At 37.4% G+C, this 22989-nt stretch overlaps 1 protein-coding gene across 1 annotated transcript in view; it reads right to left on the reverse strand.

Annotated features, from left to right (window-relative positions):
- The window catches only part of ARL8B (ADP ribosylation factor like GTPase 8B), a 60571-nt gene that overhangs the window by 13564 nt on the left and 24018 nt on the right, over positions 1–22989 (reverse strand). Inside the window, 3 exon segments of the mRNA XM_032648778.1 lie at positions 1160–1253; positions 1869–1942; positions 3291–3371. Coding sequence (XP_032504669.1) covers positions 1160–1253; positions 1869–1942; positions 3291–3371 — 249 coding nt within the window.

The following is a 22989-nucleotide window of genomic DNA, read 5'->3' on the forward strand; positions in this document are numbered from 1 at the left end:
TGTAGTGAGGTGGATGGACCTAGAGACTGTCATACAGAGTGAAGTAAGTCAGAAAGAGAAAAACAAATACCAATGCTAACACATATATACATGGAATCTAAAAAAAGGAAAAAAAGTGATCAGAAGAACCTAGGGGCAAGACGGGAATAAAGATGCAGACCTACTAGAGAATGGACTTGAGGATATGGGGAGGGGGAAGGGTAAGCTGGGACAAAGTGAGACAGTGGCATGGACATACATACAGTACCAAACGTAAAATAGATAGCTAGAGGGAAGCAAGTGCACAGCACAGGGAGATCAGCTCGGTGCTTTGTGTCCACCTAGAGGGGTAGGATAGGGAGGGTGGGAGGGAGACCCAAGAGGGAGGGGATATGGGGATATATGTATATGTATAGCTGATTCACTTTGTTATACAGCAGAAACACATCATTGTAAAGCAATTATACTCCAATAAAGATATTAAAATAAATAAATAAAGAGAAACAACCAGTCCCGCCCCACACAGCCTCTTCTAGTGTCCGGGCCGCCGCAAGCTCGCCACACTCTACCCCACCCTCCTCACTCTCCTCTGTGCTCAAGAAACACTGGCTTCCTCCCAGTGCCCCACCTCCTCCTACCAAAGAGCCTCTGCCTGCAACTCCCTTTTCCTCCAGCTGTCACATCCCTCACATGCCTACACATCCTCACATCTCAGCTCAAGCAGCACTTCCTCAGGGAATCCTTCCTTCTTCCCTCAAACTACATTAAATCTCCCCTCTAACTTACAACTCAATAGCCCCTTGTACCTCTCCCTTGTAGCACTGATCACAGCCGTATTATTGAAATGATTTCATATCATCTACCTAGCTTCCTACTAAACCATAAGCTCCATGATTGTAGGCAGCGTGTTTCTTTTCACTTCTGCTCACTACTATTTCCCCAGGACTAAGCACTGCTCTTACTACATACAGTTCAATAAACAGCTGGTTAAGAAATGAATAAACAGCACACTGCACAGTATGTGGCAGATACTCAGTAAATGTAAGCCTTCCACGCTTTAAAACAAAAGACATTTTACTGATTTCAAACACAATAAATAAAAATGTATAATTATACTTGTAATAATAATTATAAATATTATAATTATATAATGTAAAATTAACCAGTACTCCATACTCACTGGAATTCCTTGTAACTGTGGCTTATCTAGAAGATTATGTAGTTCATTTCGAGAGGCTTCTATCTTTTCACGATCTGCAGCATCTATCATGTAGCTTTACAGAAACATAAAGTGATCTCAATATGTCTCCACCATATTCTTTGATGATCGCAATTAATAGATGTTTTAATTTTCTTAATTTATACTGTAACTGTTCATTAAAATACAGTCCTCGATTTTAAAAGGCTGGCACCCAAAAATACTTTCTAATAGACTGTTCTACAAACTACTATATATAAAATTAGATAAGCAACAAGGATATACTGTATTGCACAGCGAATTATACCCATTATCTTGTAATAACCTATAATGGAATATAATTAAAACTACTGAATCACTATGCTGTATACCTGAAACCAACACAATACTGAAAATCAACTATACTTCAATAAAATAAGTAGATAGGTAGACTGTTCTTAGGGGGCTAATACATGATAGTAAAACATTTATATCCATTAGCTCTTAGCTACATAAAAAGCAAATAAAACTCTCATTCTATTTTTAAAGTCTGATGTTAATGGGATTACACTAAGAAAATATCTAAGAAAGACTGTTATTGCCCAAAATAAAAATTGAGCCTTTAGAAGTATGAAAACCAGCATTTTTCCCTTGAAACCTAAACTGACTGCAAGGGGGCGAGACGGGGGGGAGGGGCGTGGAAGCAGCTTACACAATAGCGTTGACCCCTCTGCAGTACCGTTCCCACATGCTCCGGAAGCGGGGTTGTCCTCCTATGTCCCAAATCTTCAAATCAAGATAGACAGTTCTTAATAAAGATATTTCAAATAACACATTGAAGAAAAAAGCAGCAGAAGGAGGGGAGAAAGATCAAGCAGATATGCTCATTTCCAGTGTTAGAGCCAAACTGCTTTTGAAAAACTTGAGGTCAAACAAGCTCTTAATCTGGAAGTTCTTGGGGCCACTTCTAAACTTGAAGCTCATACTTAATATGTTTACATTAGATCTAATAGGTGGTGCTTGAGCAAACGTTTGGTTTCTGTGCAATACTTTCTTTGCCTGTTAACCAATAAATTTCCAATATTGAAAATACGTATTTTTTGAAATAGCACTCTTAGAATCTGCATAGTCAGCCATCATCCATATTTGGAGTCCAAGACAGAAAAAAACAGTTCATTCAGAATCTATTTAAGTTTAGTTGTCTGACTGGGTATATATTAACATCTAATCGTTTTTAGTTATTCTGTACATAACAGAAAACATTCCTACCTAGGTGCTTTTCTTATATAAAATTATTTTACCCATATGAAAGCTACTACCCACAGTAATTTCACTATTATGGCTACTCTGTAGGGCTATGTAAAGGTCTGAAGTCATGATATTTATCTTTAGGAGGCTTCCAATTTAGCCATAGACACTGGAAACATGCATGAACACACACACGAAAAATTAGCAGCTTCATTAGATAAGCTACGGAACGAATTTAGTAAACAGCTTCTGTGAACCACAAGAACTGGGTAAAATGGCCATAAAGTTCAGGCTATAGAAGTAAACTCCCCCCATGAACAAGGAAGCCAAAAATAATACTACTAATAAATTAAAAAACAGTCCAACAGTCCACAATTCAAACCTATGAAACTTATTCTAGAAACAAAATTATGTTAAACTAGTTAACTTTTTATTGTTTTATAGTTTTAATTTTAGGGCTTATTAGCAAAGAAAGGGAAAACTAGTTTACCATATTTGCTACCACAAATATAATACTAAATTACCAACATTATAAACAATTATTATCTTTCAATATAAAATATCATTCATGAAATAATGTAATAATATCACATTCCAAATACTCTGAAGATGGGATTTTTCTTTCCTAGGAACACCTAAATCCCAAATAATACTTCTGCCAACCCATATGCTAAGTTTTTTATGGGCACTTAACAACATTTCAACACACACATTTTGATCTATTAGAGCAAGACAGAAAAAAACTTGATTTACACTCTTTTGGAACATGCCCACTCATTAATTAAGAACTGCCAATACTCATGTAAAACGCAAAGAAACAAACAGAAAAATTCCTAGTTTGTATCTGCTAACAATGTAAATCAAGTATGGCAAGAAGCTGACGTACCTTTATTGTGACGTTACCTTTAGTTACTTTCCTCATGTTGAAGCCCACTGTAGGTATCATATCTTCACTGAATTGACCTGACTGAAAGAAAACATTTTTAGACTAATCGTTGTTTATTAAACCATGTAACACTGCAAACCTTTCACATCAACATTACTCTGTACCCATCTTAGCAAATAACTAATTTTTTAGTGACGGTAACAATATACCTTAAGAAAACACTCCTAATAGCCATAAATCTTGAAGAGGTGCATTATTTTTTTCATTCAAAGACACAGTCTTCCATTAAAGATACTTCTGAAACTACTATAATTTTTACATATTTTTAAGTTTAAGAAATACTGTACAACTACATATGAACATTTATTAATTTGTGCACCTACACGTGAATTTTTGCATACAAGGTACAAGTAAATCAGAAGTAAAAGTTCAAAGTTTTCTATTTTTACGATTGAAATTATTTTGACAATACTGTTAAAATTCACTGCTGCTTTTCTGAGTCAGTCTTTTAACAAGGCTTATAAAATGTTTTCTTCATGAACATGATCCTCCCTTACGTAATCAATTATATTCTCTTTTTGGTTTCTGACTTTCCTGTCAGAGGACTAAAATTAAATATCTTCTAAGAGTATTTGTATTTTTAAATTTAAAATGTTCACCCATCTAGGATTTGATTATACAATGCAAGAAAGGTCCTTTTTATAAATGTATAACCTATAATCACCTCACTCCTCATTTAATATTTATGTATTTATACTTATTATTTATTTCTGGCTGTGTTGGGTCCTCTTTGCTGTGCACAGGCTTTCTCTAGTTGCAGCGAGTTGGGGCTACTCTTCGCTGTGGTGCACGGGCTTCTCATTGCAGTGGCTTCTCTTGCTGCAGAGAATGGGCTCTAGGTGCGTGGGCTTCAGTAGTTGTGGCACGTGGGCTCAGTAGTTGTGGCTTGGGGGGCTCTAGAGCACAGGCTCAGTAGTTGTGGCGCACAGACCCAGTTGCTCCACAGCATGTTGGGTCTTCCTGGACCAGGGGTCCAACCCGTGTCCCCTGCAGTGGCAGGCGGATTCCTAACCACTACGCCATCAGGGATGCCCTCACTCCTAATTTAAAAATCCACACTTTCCTAACTAGATTGATGTGATATGCCAAATTCCATATAGAGACAGTTCTATATCTGAGTCTTCAATTCTTTTCCATTAGTCTGTTTATTTCTAATTGGAAATAAATTAGGACTACATGAATTACTGTAGCTTATCCTACATATTATTCTATATAGCAGATCAAGAAGTTGGAATGTTCAGGAATGTGTTTCATCTCTCGCATTTGAAATAAACTTTAGAAATTAATAATTCTGTTAAAATACTAACTGCCCTTTATCAACTCTTGATACTTAACCAAGTCTCTCCACCTAGGCACATGGTTTGTCCACTCAAACATTCAAATCCCTTATATCGTTGAGTGAAGTATCATAATTCTCTCCTAACAGGTCTTCCATCTTTCTTGTCATATTCTTTATTTTGACTGCAATTATGAAGTAGACCTAATGAGTCACAATTGACAGAGATTTTATATATTTACATATTCATATATTTTATTTGCCAAATGTTTATTTCTCAAGTGGTTTCTTATTTATTAGGGATTATGAAATATATCAACATGGGAGTAATTAAACAAATGGAACTATTTTCAAGGCCCTAACACTGGCCAATTGTTTGCCACACATTCATTCCAAAACTGTCTACAAGTACCAATTGTACCAAGCACAATGAATTCCAATTTTACAAATTAATTTCTTCTACATAACCCCAAAAGTGTTCTACTTAAAAAATTTTTCCCCTCCTGTTCAGTGGAGTTTGGGCTAATCTCAAAAAAAATGTGAAACAGAGAGACAGAGAGAGGAGAAAGAGAGACAGACAGAGAGACAGAGAGACAGAGAAACAGAGAGAGAGAGAGACAGAGAGAGAGAGAAAGAAAGAAAGAAAGAAAGAAAGAAAGAAAGAAAGAAAGAAAGAAAGAAAGAAAGAGAGGGAGGGAGGGAGGGAGGGAGGGAGGGAGGGAGGGAGGGAGGGAGGGAAGGAAAGAAGGAAGAAAAGAAAGAAAGAAAAAGAAAAAAAGAAATAAAAGGATGGAAAGAAGAGAAAGGAAGAAAGTTAACACAACCATAATCACTACTTTATTTATACATACAGACATTATAATTTTCACAACTTTCACATATACGATTTATATGTGTGAAGATCTAGTCATGATATCAGAACTACATATATCATAACTAGCCATAACACAAGAACAAAAAATATAACCTGAAAATGGGCAAAGGCAAAACCAAAGGCATAATCTATGAAAGAAATAATAAGATAACTTCATTAAAAACTTCTGCTCTGCAAAAGACAATGCCAAGAGACTCGGAAAACAAGCCACAGAATAAGAGAAAAATATGTGCAAAAGATATTCTATAAAGGACTGTTATGGGAAATATACAAAGAACTTTTAAAACTCAGCAGTACAAAAACAAACAATCCAATTAAAGTATGAGCCAAAGATCTTAACAGACATCTCATCAAAGAAGATATACAGATGGCAAATAAGCATATGAAAAGATGCACCACATCATGTGTCACCAGAGAAATGCAAATTAAAACAATGAGATACCACCACAAAGCAATAAGAGTGGCCCAAATCTGGTATTCTTTGGTAACACCAAATGCTGATGAGGATGTAGAGCAAGAGGAACTCTCAGTCATTGCTGATAGGTTTGCAAAATGGTACAGCCACTTTGGAAGACACTTTGACAGTTTCTTACAAAACCAAACATACTCTTACCATACAATCCAACAATGACACTCCTTGGTATTTACCCAAAGGACTTGCAAAGTTAAGTCCACACAAAAACTCACACAATAAATGCTTACAGCATCATTATTTATAAGTGTTAAAACCTGAGAGCAACCAAGATGTCCTTCAATAAGTGAATGGATAGACTGGTATATCCAGACAATGCAGTATTATTCAGTACTAAAAGAAATTAGCTATTAAGCAACAAGAGACATGGAGAAGCCTCAAATGCGTATTTAATGAAAGACCCAATGTGGAAAGACTACATACTGTATGATTCCAACAATATCACATTATGAAAAAGTCAAAACTATGAAAACAGTAAAAACATCAGTGGCTGTCAGGGGCTGGAGAATGAAAAACAATATGGCAGTTCCTCAAAAAATTAAAAATAGAATTACCATATGATCCAGCAATTCCAGTTCATTTGGGTATATACCCAAATGAAAGCAGGAACTTGAAGAAATATTTGTATAACCACGTTCACAGCTGAATTATTCATAATAGCCACAAAGTGGAAGCAACCTGAGTGTCCACCTGCAGATGAGCAGATAAAGTGTGGTCTAGTCCTACGATGCAGTATTTTTCAGCCTTAAAAACCTTATTCATGGACTTGAGCACATGGGGAGGGGGAAGGGTAAGCTGGGACAAAGTGGATGAGTAGCACTGACACATATACACTACCAAATGTAAAACAGACAGCTAGGGGAAAGCAGCCGCATAGCACAGGGAGATCAGCTCGGTGCTTTGTGACCACCTAGAGGAGTGGGACAGGGAGGGTGGGAGGGAGACATAAGAGGGAGGGGATATGCGGATATACGTATATACGTACTGCTGATTCACTTTGTTATACAGCAGAAACTAACACAACAATGTAAAACAATTATACTCCAACAAAGACATTAAAAAAACCCAACCTTATTCATGCTACACCGTGGATGAACCTTGAAGACATTATGCTAAGGGTAAGGCAGTCAGAAAAAAGACAAATACTTCATGATTCTATTTAAATAAGGAGCCTAGAGTAGTTAAATTCATTAAGACAGAAAATAGAATGGTACTTGCCAAAGGCTAGAGAAGGGGGAAACAAGGAGTTAATGCTTACTGAGTACAGAATTTCAGGTTGGGAAGATCAAAGGTCCTATAGATGGACAGCAGTGATGGTTACACAAAAATGTGAATGTATTTAATAGCACTGTACACCCAAAAATAGTTAAGATGGTAATTTTAACGTTTTGTGTGTTTTACATTTTTTAGAAATGTATGATGTAAAGGGAGGCAATTATCACTACCACTTCACAGAACAAGAAATAAATTCCCAAGGTCACATAGCTCAATAGTTGCTGATTACATGTCTTACAGATCGCCATTGTGAACTGTAATAGGCTTTAATTAATATCTGAGGAGAGGTGTGTATGAGATAATGCTTCATTTATTTAGTATATTAGGAAAAGGTGCTATACATAATAAAGCAGCCAGAAATTGTAGCTAAAGTTTTTAGATAACAAAACTTTTTAAAAAGCACAGAAAGCTTTCTAAAATGAAATACATACTTGGCTAACTTCTCACAGTCTATAGAACATGATTTAATGTGTTCTTGGTGTTTCAGGCTTATTTTACAAATTGTAAAAATAGAAAACTAGGGACTTCCCTGGCGGTCCCGTGGTTAAGAATCTGCGCTTCCCAGAAATCTCTTGCATTCCTATACACTAATGATGAAAAATCTGAAAGAGAAATTAAGAAAACACTCCCATTTACCACTGCAACAAAAAGGATAAAATACCTAGGAATAAACCTACCTAAGAACAAAAGACCTGTATGCAGGAAACTATAAGACACTGATGAAAGAAATTAACGATGATACAAACAGATGAAGAGATATACCATGTTCTTGGACTGGAAGAATCAACATTGAAAAATGACTATACTACCCAAAATAATCTACAGATTCAATGGAATCCCTATCAAACTACCAATGGCATTTTTCACAGAACTAGGACAAACAATTTCACAATTTGTATGGAAACACTAAAGACCCCGAATAGCCAAAGCAATCTTGAGAAAGAGAAACGGAGCTGGAGGAAACAGACTCCCTGACTTCAGACTATACTACAAAGCTACAGTAATCAAGACGTGTGGTACTGGCACAAAAACAGAAATATAGATCAATGGAACAGGACAGAAAGCCCAGACATAAACCCACGCACATATGGTCACCTTATCTTTGATAAAGGAGGCAAGAATATACAGTGGAGAAAAGACAGCCTCTTCAATCAGTGGTGGTGGGAAAACTGCCCAGCTACATGAAAAAGAATGAAATTAGAACACTCCCTAACACCATACACAAAAATAAACTCAAAATGGATTAAAGACCTAAATGTAAGGCCAGACACTGTAAAACTCTTAGAGGAAAACATAGGCAGAACACTCTAAGACATAAATCACAGCAAGATTCTTTTTGACCCACCTCCTAGAGAAATGGAAATAAAAACAAAAATAAACAAATGGGACCTAATGAAACTTCAAAGCTTTTGCACTGCAAAGGAAACCATAAACAAGACAAAAAGACAGCCCTCAGAATGGGAGAAAATATTTGCAAATGAAGCAACTGACAAAGGATTAATCTCCAAAGTATACAAGCAGCTCACGGAGCTCAATATCAAAAAAACAAACAACCCAATCCAAAAATGGGCAGAAGACCTAAATAGACATTTCTCCAAAGAAGATATACAGATTGCCAACAAACACATGAAAGGATGCTCAACATCACTAATCACCAGAGAAATGCAAATCAAAACTACAATAAGCTATCACCTCACACCAGTCAGATTGGCCATCATCAAAAAATCTAGAAACAATAAATGCTGGAGAGGGTGTGGAGAAAAGGGAATGCTCCTACACTGTTGGTGGGAATGTAATTTGTACAGCCACTATGGAGAACAGTGTGGAGGTTCCTTAAAAAACTAAAAATAGAACTACCATACAACCCAGCAATCCCACTACTGGGCATATACCCTGAGAAAACCATAATTCAAAAAGAGTCACATACCACAATGTTCACTGCAGCACTATTTACAACAGCCAGGACATGGAAGCAACCTAAGTGTCCATCGACAGATGAATGGATAAAGAAGATGTGGCACATATATACAATGGAATATTACTCAGCCATAAAAAGAAAGGAAATCGAGTTATTTGTAGTGAGGTAGATGGACCTTGAGTCTGTCATACAAAGTGAAGTAAGTCAAAAAGAGAAAAACAAATACCGTATGTTAATACATATATATGGAATCTAAAAAAAAAAAAAGGTTCTGAAGAACCTAAAGGAAGGACAGGAATAAAGACGCAGACGTAGGGAATGGATATGAGGACAAGGGGAGGGTGGAAGGGTGAGCTGGGACGAAGTGAGAGAGTAGCACTGACATATATACACTACCAAATGTAAAACAGATAGCTAGTGGGAAGCAGCCACATAGCACAGGGAGATCAGCACGGTGCTCTGTGACCACCTAGAGAGGGTGGATAGGGATGGGTGGAGGGAGACCCAAGAGAGGGGGGATATGGGGATATATGTATATGTATAGCTGATGCACTTTGTTATAAAGCAGAAACTAAAACAACAATGTAAAGCAATTATACTCCAATAAAGATGTTAAAAAAAAAAAAAAAGAATCTGTGCTTCCATTGCAGGGGGCTCAGGTTCTATTCCTGGTTGGGGAACTAAGATCCCACATGCCACGCAGTGTGGCCCCAAAAAAAAAGTGAAAATACTTAAAATATTTTTTTTAAAAAAGCAAAACTAAATTTGATAACCCTTAAGGGCCCTTCTGGTAGTAAAATTTTATGATTACGACCATCAATTATAGTACCAGCCCATGATGAAATGATGTAGGGGGCTGTAGTATACACGGCTGCCCCTGAACTTTCATAAATGTTCATCTCTCTCTTCACCATTACTTCTCACTGCTGGCAGATGTTAACAATAACTTTCCCTAATTCACCTGGCACTGCTAATCTGCAATGGCTGAAAATTAGGTAATCAAATCTTCGGGTTTTTAATCCCCAAATGTCTTGAGTACAGCAAAATGTTCAAAAATCATTCATTAGCTTTTATGAATGGATTCTGTGGTATAACAACTTTACAGACTTGGAAGCATTTTCAACTTCTTTCTTCGTATCAAATCTTAATCGTCACTTTTCAAAGTTTGTGTTGAATAACTAAACCACTAAGTTGGCAGTTGGGCTCTAAATAACAGAATTTATTTCTATGCTGTCAAAATGCCACTAGGCTGAGACTAGCAATTCAGGAAACAAGTAGATGCTTTAAAAGTACTACTTGGGCTTCCCTGGTGGCGCAGTGGTTGAGAGTCTGCCTGCCGATGCAGGGGACACGGGTTCGTGCCCCGGTCCGGGAAGATCCCGCATGCCACGGAGCGGCTGGGCCCGTGAGCCATGGCCGCTGAGCCTGCGCGTCCGGAGCCTGTGCTCTGCAACGGGAGAGGCCACAACAGCAAGAGGCCCGCGTACCGCCAAAAAAAAAAAAAAAAAAAGTACTACTTACTTGTGAATCATGCTATTTATTTTAACAAACACTTAAATAATGTGAAGCACTGTTTTAAGTACTTAGTAAATATTAATCAGTATTAACTTACTTAATCCTTATAACAACCCTATGAAGTAAGTAGCATTATGCCCATTTTTCAGATGAGAAAACCAAGGCAAAGATAGGTTAAGTCATTTGCTCAAAGTCCCATCATTTTTAAGATCTGTGAAGAGAAGTAAAAATATGCTTTCATACCTGTCTTCCTAAATAGGATATGAAACATAAACTGACCTTCTCTTAATAACACAAATTCAAGATCACAAGTGGCACTCACTGTGATTTTGTGACAGTGGACAGAACTGCAGTTATCAATGTGTACCCAAAGTCACAAGGTAGCATCTTTGGAATCTGGCTTCGGACAAGATAAAATTGAAGCAAAATAAAATGGTAGAAAAAAAAGACTATCTCAAGGTCCAGGAATCTTACAACCAATTACACTACTTACTAACCACATGCAAGTCATCTTACCCTCAAGACTAAGCTTTCTTACTAGAGAAGAAGGTACTTGGAAGAGTATTTCCAAAATCACTTCGAGCTCTAACATTTATGGTTTTATGTTTTATTCATAGGCCTCTCATTTAAAATATAGTTAAGAGATGAATGCCTACAGCAGTAGGAAAAATGTGGCTCTTTTTTTTTTCTCCAAAAATTCATTAGTATACCAAAGGCTAAAAGCAGACCTTGTCCCATAAAGTTTTGTTAGTGTCAACTTCAGCAAACAGAGCTGACCTAAATTTATTACTGCAGATCGTAGGAATGAGACAAATAGAAAAGGGGAAGGAAAGAGAACAACCAAGGCAAAAGTTAACACCACGAAGGCAGAAAACAGGAGGCAGTGGACCTGTATTAGTGAAAGGACACTTCATTGAGTGTACTCTAAGACAGTAAGAATGGGGGAGGGGTCTATTCTTTGTAAACAGGTTAATGTACAGAGATGTACCATGCAGCACTGGCCGCTTATATACCATGATATCTGACACTAGTGAGAACACAGTGAAATACTCATACATTTCAGGACTTTAAAGTAGGGACTCCAAATGGAACAGATTAGACTTTACCGTTGCTCTTTTAAATGAACAAATGTGGAAATCAAGCTATTAACAACATGGTAGTAAAAGTTTCTTTTTGCTTAATCTGTTCCTCTGTAGTAGCAGTCCAATCCAATTCAATAAACTTTAAACACAAGTGGAAAAATACCTGCTTTGACAAATGTCTCACAGTTTCTTTCTCTAAGAATCTTTTTATTTTTTAAGGCTTTAGTTATCAAGCTAAAGAATGAAATAAAGAGCACAACAAAATACTCATACTAAATTTCTCCTTTCAGCCAAAGAAACTACTTTCGCATGTTAAGCAGAGTGGTCATCTCACACTATGACTCACTTGTTTAATCGCCAAAATTTACACACTTGACAAGTGAGAAGACATGGCCAATAAATACACAAGTTAGTCATTTTGCTTTCCAAGAACTTTTAATTCAAATGGAAAACTGTTATTATCAATACCCATTTTCCTAGTTTGTAGCATTATTACGCTTCTTATATTTCACTAATAAGTAGAATTACTGATAATATTGCTCTTTTATTTCAATTTACAAAAGTTAAAAAAATGGCAACCTATTTTTTACTAAAGTTATTTAAAATGAAAGGTAGATCTAGGGGAACTTCTGATGAGGAGTAGGGTATTTCCATGATCTTAAAGTGTACCCCACAAACTACGCATCAGTTGCAGAGGGAAAAACAAGCAATTCTACAATGGAGAAATCAGACAACATCTTGACTTCACATGGGCTTCTCAGATGGACTTCATGTGCCTACAGAAGTATTACTACGAGGACACAATATCCCCCATATAGTATTTCAGCTGAGAATGCATAAACTAAATCTAATCATGAAGAAAGATCCAAAATAGAGGAACATTCTCTTAAAAAGGCGGGGGAGGGAGGGTAATTTTTCAAAGATGTCAATGTCATAAAAGATCAAGGCTGTAAAAATGTTTCAGACTAGATAGAGGGGACTAAAAAGACATGACAACTAAATGCAGTACCTGACCCTAGACTGGATCCTGCACTGGAGAACAAAAACAATATAAACAACATTATCGGGTCAAGTGACAAAATAGGAAGAGGTAAAATGTGAGGTTATCATTTTCTAACATATTTTCTTCATAATCTAATCATGAAGAAACATCCAAAACAGAGGAACGTTCTCTTAAAAAGGCGGGGGAGGGAGGGTAATTTTTCAAAGATGTCAATGTCATAAAAGATCAAGGCTGTAAAAATGTTTCAGACTAGATAGAGGGGACTAAAACGACACGACAACTAAATGCAGTGGCTGACCCTAGACTGGATCCTGCACTGGAGAACAAAAACACTATAAACAACATTATCGGGTCAAGTGACAAAACAGGAAGAGATAAAATGTGAGGTATCATTTTCTAACATAATGAAGTTGGCAACTAAATTAGTTATGCAAGGGAATATTCCTAAGCTTAGAAAACACAAACTTAAGTATTTAGGAATAAGGGCCATGGTGCATAGACCTTACTTACCTCAGGTGACACACGCAGTGCATGAATGATAAAGCTAATGAGGTAAAATGTTTGGCCTCAATAAAGGGTATATAAATGTTTTTTGGAATGCTTTTATTCCCTCAAAATTTCTGTAAATTTGAAATTGTTTCCAAATAAAAGATTTCTTAAATGGAATAATCGAATACCATCTTCTTGTATATCATATCTAGGACACAACTAGAATTAGAAGATAAATTATCTACTACAATAGTAGTGAAATTCATGAATACATTCAATCACAAGGAATTATGACAACTAGTTCAGGAACAAGTCATTGCTAATCTTGTTTTGTCCTTTAATATTCTAAAAGAATACTAACTTACAAATGTCTTCTAATAGAAAAATCCATGTTTTATAGTTTCAGTATAAGGAAAATGCCTCTGAGCTTTAAAATTGGCATTTTAAAATCTACTCCAATGTTTTAATATTTATTTATAAGCTGGGAAATGAATTAAACATAGTGTGCTCTTCCAAGTCTAAATTCCTCTTACTTTTGGGGAAAACTGTCCCACTTAACACATATTCTTCTTCTTTTCTTTCTAAACGTTTCATACAGTAGTTACCACTGTGAACACATACATCGTATCTAAGGATATCTCCCTACAACCTCTTTTTAAGGGGCTAGAAAAGATCATTCACTACAGCAGTATTTCAAGGATCATACAATGTTCATTTTCTATTTTAGAACATTTTGGACATTTCCTTAAATAACTTCCCAAAAGACAGTAATTTGTTCTCAGTTTTATGTGCCAGAGTTACTTCCAACTACAGACAAAATTCCTTCCCACAGGATGTCAGTTTAAAAGCACATGTTAAGATTCATTTGAGATTTAAATATTAGTAACCAAGGAATAATGTCTCTCAGAATCCCAGTGGGTTTGTTTGTGTTTTTTGTTTGTTCTGAGAGGGAGGGATTCTCTTCAGTCCTTACCAGAAAAAATTAAGTAGCATGCAAAATTTTTAAATGTTAGGTTTCTTAGGGGCATAATCAATTAAGGCCTCTCATCTCCAAATGGCCCAGATTCTGAAAATGGGCCATCATTCCAAATAAACCAAACTGAAGAGCTATTTTTCTGAAGCAAATTAAGTAATAAAAACTTTCTACAGAATCATAAAGTTCCAGGATTACCCTTCAAAAAATGGCGTAATTTGCAACAATACTGACTCAAAAAAAACTTCTAACTCTTCAAAAAGCACTAGCCAAAAAGATAAAGGCATCCCTAGATTCTGGCACAGACAGGCCCCCGTGTAGACTGTGGTCTAGATGCCAATGTTTTCCATCTGGTCTGCCAACTCAAACTGACTGGCAGCGGCTTCCACCTGGGCACAGTGAGTGCTGTGCTCTTCTTTCATCTGTGTTATCCACACAGATGAGGGAGACATGCTTGCGGCTCTCATGCTAGGCATTTACAAACTCTGGTCTAGATGTTCTAATGTCGGCAGGCCAATTATAAAAGCCTGCTTCGCAGATGATCCAATCATCAACAGCAGACACAGATAATGAATCTGTATTGTAATGATTCACAAACACCTATTATTGTTCACCCCCTCCTTTATGGTTTTATCAACCCACAAAGCTACTGTGCCCCTGCCTTTATTCATTCATTTATTCACTCACTTATTCAACAACAGAGAAAAGGAAAAGAAAAGTAACTAGGAAACAAATATAATAACATCACACAACAAATATATCCTACAGAGGAGATAATGCAGGATGACTGGGTACCCAAGGAAAGCCTCTCTGAAGGAGTGATATTTAAGGCCCCAGACCCACTCGGATGCATAATATGTAATATTTAACCCTTAACTGCTATACTGATCCTCATAAACCACTCAAGAACTGTCTCTCTGCTGTCAGACGCACTCTTGATATACTTGTGGACTGAAGACCACTCCTTTAAAGGGTCCAGTTAGGCAAGTCTCCAGGTTTTAGGATTGAAATTGCCAGGTTTTTTTGTTTTGTTCTTTTTTGATGGTAAATTTATGGTAATTTGGCAAGCAATCAGTTTTGCCTTGGGAGGGACTTCAGGTGAATAGTTTATTTTTAAAGTTAACTATTGGTTAGGTTTTATCTATGCACCCCAAATAGTAGCAAGGTGAATTAAAAGTTATTTTCAGGTAGCAACATTAAAACTAGGTGAAAGACACTATGTTTTCTTTGATATGAAACTATGAAATCTGAATATAACAGATGAGAATTCTTTAGATAAAAACTTTTTACTAAGCGGGCTTCCCTGGTGGCACAGTGGTTGAGAATCTGCCTGCCAATGCAGGGGACACGGGTTCAATCCCTGGTCTGGGAAGATCCCACATGCCGTGGAGCAACTAGGCCCGTGAGCCACAACTACTGAGCCTGCGCATCTGGAGCCTGAGCTCTGCAAGAGAGGCCGTGATAGTGAGAGGCCCACACACCGCGATGAAGAGTGACCCCCGCTTGCCGCAACTGGAGAAAGCCCTCACACAGAAACGAAGATCCAACACAGCCAAAAATAAATAAAATAAATTAATTGAAATTCACAGCCGAATTAAAAAAAAAAAACTTTTTACTAAGCATAATGACATAGGGAACTAATTAAATGCCTGTCGCTCTAATTCAACTCATTTCAAGCAACTAATTAATCCCTACTGCCTGCTAATACCAATAGAGCTACTATGCAGCAATCTCCTTAACAAAGACAAGTCTTGAGGATTAAAATGTTCTCAAACCCACAATTTCAATTAGGAGCCTGAAAACTCTCATTCCTGCTAACCTCTATTCCTGAAGAAAATTCACTTCAAAAGGTCTCTAATGACTATTTCCTATGTTCACTACGACTTTCATTAACAGCACATTAGTAACGGTTTTACTAAATCTACATCCAATAACTGCTGAAGAAAATTAATTTGCTAGTCTATAGAACAATCTGCTAGTAAGCATCCTACTCAATCACTGGGCAACCACACCACAGTGCAGCATCTTCACTCAGTCAGAAATTCTGATGATGCAATAACAATGAAAAAAGGGCCCCAAAAGAAATCAGTGCTGGAGAGCTTTAGCAAATACAGTATTTGCTAACTTGTCAAGTCATTAACATGTCTGGATGTATTTCCCATGAACATCAAGAGCCCACTATAAATCTGTAATAAATACTTGTATCTTTGTATGAAAAAAGTCTACTAATCTTCTACATGTAGGATGAAGCAGGTTCTGAAGTCCGAAGCATGAGGGTCAGGGGAATTAGCATACAAGTCACATTTTCAGGCATTGATACTATTACTACTGGTTGGTCTCTAGACAATTCGACTACTTTTTTTAGTTTTACTTTCCTTTGTAACAAATACCTTTTCATAAAGAAAGTGACAATAAAAAGAAATTAAAGGAATCCAAACTGGAAAGAAAGTAAAACTGCCATTGTTTGCAGATAATACGATAGTACATATAAAAAATTCTAGACACCATCAAAAAGAATTCATCGGGCTTCCCTGGTGGTGCAGTGGTTGAGAGTCCGCCTACCGATGCAGGGGACACGGGTTCATGCCCCGGTCTGCGAAGATCCCACGTGCCGCGGAGCGGCTGGGCCTGTGAGCCATGGCCGCTGAGCCTGTGCGTCTGGAGCCTGTGCTCCGCAACGGGAGAGGCCACAACAGTGAAAGGCCCACGTACCGCCAAAAAAAAAAAAAAAAAAAAAAAAAAAATATCATCAATGAATTCAGTAAAATTGCAGAATACAAAGTTAATATATAGAAATCTATTGTGTCTGTACACACTAACAGTGAACTATCAGAAAGAGAAAGCAAGGAAAAAAAATCCCATTTTCAACTGCACCAAAAAGAATAAAATATCTAGGAATAAACCTACCTAAGGAGGTAAAAGACCTGTACTCAGAAAACTGTAAGACACTGATTAAATAAATGGAAGATGACACAAGATGTAAGATGATATACCATGGTCATGTATTGGAAGAATAAATATTGTTAAAATAACCATATTACCCAAGATAATCTACAGATTCAATGCAATTCCTATCAAAATACCAACGGCACTTTTCACAGAAGTAGAACAAATAATTCTAAAATTTGTATAAGAACACAAAAGACTCTGAATAGCCAAAACAATCCTGAAGAACAAAGCTGAAGATACCACACTATCTGATTTCAAGCTATTCTACACAGCTACAATAACCAAAACAGTACGGTGCTGGCAGAAAAACAGACACATAGATCAATGGACAGAACAGAGAGCCCAGAAATGAACCCACACTTGAAACTGAGTCTCCCTAAAACTAAGTTCCCTTACCAAGTTTATCATTAATCTCTCTGTCCTATACTTTATTCCCTTTCTTGTCTCCTCTGACCTCAATGCTGTGCTAACTTAATACTAATCAACCAGTTGGATGACTGAAACAGCTGTTGTCAATGACATCGATAATGTACTAAAACTGCTATCATAGATATCATCATACCATCAATAACGTACAAACTCAGGTTGTTCTCCAGGGCAAGATGAGCTAACAGACCCCCAACCCATGGACCACTTGGCAGATACTCATAAACCAAACTCCCAAAACTTCAAGTAAGAAATGTCCCATGACAATGATTAATCCCAGCTTCTTTGTTCTCCCCCCTTTAAAAAAACAAAAACAAAAAACTAACTCAAAGACCAAGTTGGAGTGGATCTGGGGCTTGCCTCCTACTCCCTTGCTGGCATCCTGCAACATATCCTTACTTTGCTGCAAACTACCACTATCAGAGTTTGGCTTTCGGCACCATGGGCACACATGCCCTTTGCTGGATTTTACACTAGATTAATCAATCTATGACAAAGGAGGCAAGAATACATGATGGGAAAAAGCCTCTTCAATAAATAGTGATGGGAAAACTGTACAGCTACATTAAGTGTAAGAACTAAAGTCATAAAACACCTACAAGAAAACATAGGCCATATGCTCTTTCACATCAGTCTTTTTTTAAAAAAAAAATATTTATTTTTCTATTGGGCTGTGCTGGGTCTTAGTTGCAGCACGCGGGATCTTCGTCGAGGCATGCAGGATCTTTAGCTGCGGCATGAGGACTCTTTTAGTTGGGGCATATGGGATCTAGTTCCCCAATCAGGGATCAAACCTGGGCGCCCTGCATTGGGAGAGTTGAGTCTTAACCACTGGACCACCAGGGAAGTCCCCTGACATCAGTCTTTAGCAGTATTTTTTTGGGTATGTCTCCTCAGGGAAAGGAAACAAAAGCAAAACTGAACAAATGTGACTACGTCAAACTAAAAAGCTTTTGCACAGCAAAGGAAACTATCAACAAAACAAACACGCTGCCTACTGAATGGGAGAAGATAACATGATATGGATTTAATATCCGAAATATACAAAGAACTCATAAAACTCAACATCAAAAAACAGTCCAATTAAAAATGGGCAGGGCTTCCCTGGTGGCACGGTGGTTGAGAATCTGCCTGCCACTGCAGGGGACATGGGTTCGAGCCCTGGTCTGGGAAGATCCCACATGCCGTGGAGCAACTAAGCCCGTGAGCCACAACTACTGAGCCTGTGCGTCTGAAGCCTGTGTTACACAACATAAGAGGCCGCGATAGTGAGAGGCCCGCACACCACAATGAAGAGTGGCCCCCGCTTGCCACAACTAGAGAAAGCCCTCACACAGAAACGAAGACCCAACACAGCCAAAAATAAATGTAAAAATAAATAAATAAAAATGTTGAAAGGTGCTAATCTTAAGACCTCAACAGCAGAGATAAATATTAAAAAAAACATGGGCAGAGGACAGGAATAAACATTTTTTCAAAGAACACATACAGATGGCCAACACACACATGAAAGGATGCTCAACATCACTAATCATCAGGGAAATGCAAATCAAAACCACAATAGGATATCACCTCACACCTGTCAAAGTGGCTATTATCAAAAAACATCAAATAACAAGTGCTGGCAAGGATGTGGAGAAAAAGGAACCCTTGTTGTGTGCTGTCAGTGAGAATATAAATTGATATAGCCACTATGGAATAGTATGGAGGTTCCTTAAAAAATCAAAAATTGAATTACCATACAATCCAGCAATTCCATTTCTCGGTTTTTTCCAAAGAAAACAAAAACACTAATTCGAAAAGATATATGCACCCCATGTTCACTGCAGCATCACTGACAATATCCAAGATAAGGAAGCAACCTTAAGTGCCCACCAATAGATGAATGGATAAAAAAAGATGTGGGGTGTGATGGGTGTGATATGTGCGTGCATGTGTATAGATATATATACATTCAATGGAATACTAGGTATAAAAAAGAATGAAATCTTGCCATTTGTGACAACATGGATGGACCTAGAGGATATCATGCTAAGCAAAATAAGTCAGACAGAGAAAGACAAATACAGTATGATTTCACTTATATGTGGAACCTAAAAAACAAAACAAATGAACGTAGCAAAACAGAAACAGAGCCACAGATACAGAGAAAACAGAGAGGAGGAGGGTGGAGGGGATGAGTGAAACAGCTGAGGAAAATTAAGAGGTACAATCTTCCAGTTACAAAATAAATGACTCATGGAGATGAAATGTACAAGCGTGGGGGAATACAGTTAATAATAATGTAATAAGTATATATGGTAACAGATGATGACTTACGGTATGATCATTTTGTAACGTACTGAAATATCAAGTCACTATACTGTGCATCAGGAACTAACATAGTATTACAGGTCAATTATGCTTCAAAAACAAACACTCTTTTTAGAGGTCAGATTTGTGGCTACCAGAGGTGAGGGGTGGGGGGAGGGGGAATTGGATAAAGGCAGTCAAAAGGTACAAACTTCCAGTTATGAGATAAAGAAGTACTAGAGATGTAATGTACAACATGATTAATATAATTAATTATAATGTTGATGTTACATATGAAAACTATTAAAAGAGTAAATCCTAAGCGTTCTAAGGGAATTTTTTTCTTTTAATTTTATATGAGATGATAGATGTCACTAAATTTATTATGGTAATCATCTCATGATGTACATAAGTCAAATCATTATGCGGTACACCTTAAAAGTTTATACAGTGCTATACGTCAGTTATACTGAACAAAATAAGTTATTTTCTATGTTTAAAAGTTTCTTTCCCTCTTTCTGGGAAGAACTGGGTATTGATGGAACTAAAATGAGAAAGAGACTTATTTTTCACTGTATGCCCTTCTGTGTGTGCATGTACAGCTTGTTCAAAAAAAAATTATAAAAAGAAAAACTTTCCTTCAAATCCTAAAATAGGCTTCTATTATTAAATTTAAAAAGGGGATTCCTAAAACCAACCAAATGCTACACATCAATGAGTTACATACATAACAAAAGCCTTTTAGTCTTAAGAAAAACACTGTGATGGAAATCACAACTTGTAACCTACAAATGGTAAAATGAATCTTGAACTCTTTTAAAACAAAATAAGAGGGGACTTCCCTGGTGGCACAGTGGTTAAGAATCCCCCTGCCATTGCAGGGGACACAGATTTGAGCCCTGGTCCGGGAAGATCCCACATGCCACAGAGCACCTAAGCCCGTGTGCCACAACTACTGAAGCCTGTGCGCCTAGAGCCCATGCTCCGCAACAAGAGAAGCCACCACAATGAGAAGCCTGTGCACCGCAACAAAGAGTAGCCCCTGCTCGCCGCAACTAGAGAAAGCCCGTGCACAGCAACGAAGACCCGATGCAGCCAAAAAAAAACCAAAAGCCTAGTCTTTATTAAAACTCACTTTCTCCAAATGTAAAATGAAGATAACCAAGTCTCTACCTCAAGTTAAATGATTTAAAATACATACACCATTTAGAACAATGCCTGTTTCGGGCACTGGTTACAGGTACAGGGGAAGCATTGAATATTTGCTATCATCATCGCATAGAGTCCAAGAAATGTGATGTTAAAAAGTAGTTCACAGTGTTCTGGTTAAGATTAGGTAAACACACTCCACCCTGTCCCTTCCACTGAATGTAACTAAACACCATGGACAGAATGCATGCAGCAGCTAACTGAGAACTCTGAAAGTAAGTGTAGCAGATAGATTAGACAACGAAATCAGAACTCAAAACACAAGCAATCTCTTAATTTACGACAAAGGAGGCAAGAACATACAATGGAAAAAAGACAGCCTCTTCAATAAGTGGTGCTGGGAAAACTGGACAGCTACATGTAAAAGAATGAAATTAGAACACTCCCTAACACCATATACAAAAATAAACTCAAAATGGATTAAACACCTAAATGTTAAGACTGGACTCTACAAATCTCTTAGAGAAAAACATAGGAAGAACACTCTTTGACATAAATCACAGCAAGATCTTTTTTAATCCACCTCCTAGAGTAAGAGAAATAAAAACACAAATAAACTGGACTTAATTAAACTTAAAGGCTTTTGCACAGCAAAGGAAACCATAAACAAGACAAAAAGACAACCCTCAGAATGGGAGAAAATATTCACAAATGAAACAACAGACAAAGGATTAATCTCCAAAATATACAAACAGCTCATGGAGCTCAATATCAAAAAAACAAACAATCCAGTTAAAAAATGGGCAGAAGACCTAAATAGACATTTCACCAAGGAAGACAAATAGATGGCCAAGAGGCACATGAAAAGATGCCCAACATCACTAATTATTAGAGAAATGCAAATCAAAACTACAATGAGGTATTCACCTCACGCTGGTCAGAATGGCCATCATCAAAAGATCTAGAAACAATAAATGCTGGAAAGGATGTGGTGAAAAGGGAACCCTCCTGCACTGTTGGTGGAAATGTAAATTGATACAACCGCTATGGAGAACAGCATGGAGGTTCCTTTAAAAAGTAAAAATAGAACTGTCATAGACACAGCAATCCCACTACTGGGCATATACCCTAAGAAAACCATAATTCAAAAAGAGTCATGTACCACAGTGTTCAATGCAGCACTATTTACAATAGCCAGGACATGGAAGCAACTTAAGTGTCCGTGGACAGATGAATGGATAAAGAAAATGTGGCACATATATACAATGGAATATTACTCAGCCATAAAAAGAAACGAAATTGAGTTATTTGTAGTGAGGTGGATGGACCCAGAGTCTGTCATACAGAGTGAAGTCAGAAAGAGAAAAACAAATACCGTATGCGAAGGCATATATATAAAATCTAAAAAAAAAAAAAGTACTGATGAACCTAGCTGTAGGGCAGGAATAAAGAGGTAGACACAGAGAATGGACTTGATGACATGGGGTGGGAGGGCGAAACTGGGGTAGCATCAACATATATACACTACCGAATGTAAAATAGTTGGCTGGTGGGAAGCAGCACCATAGCCCAGGGAGATCAGCTCGGTGCTTTGCGATGACCTAGAGGGGTGGGATAGGGAGGATGGGAGGGAGGCTCAAGAGGGAGGGGATATGGGGACATGTGTGTGCATATGGCTGATTTGCTTTGTTGTGCAACAGAAACACAGTATTGTGAAGCAATTATACTCCAATAAACATCTATTAAAAAAATTTTTTTAAATAAATATATCCTCAAAAAAAAAAAAACAAAAAAACAAAAAACACAACATAAGCAATCTGATGCTATTTCCTAGTTGCTTCTTTGCTTTTTTTTCTTCCCTTTCAATCTCCCAGAGCCTGGATTAAAGGCAGCCCAATTGCCAGAAATGTATACCAAGCATGAACAGAAAAAGCTTAGAGAGGAGT

Source organism: Phocoena sinus, chromosome 11, assembly GCF_008692025.1.
Source record: "Phocoena sinus isolate mPhoSin1 chromosome 11, mPhoSin1.pri, whole genome shotgun sequence".
NCBI lineage: Eukaryota > Metazoa > Chordata > Mammalia > Artiodactyla > Phocoenidae > Phocoena > Phocoena sinus.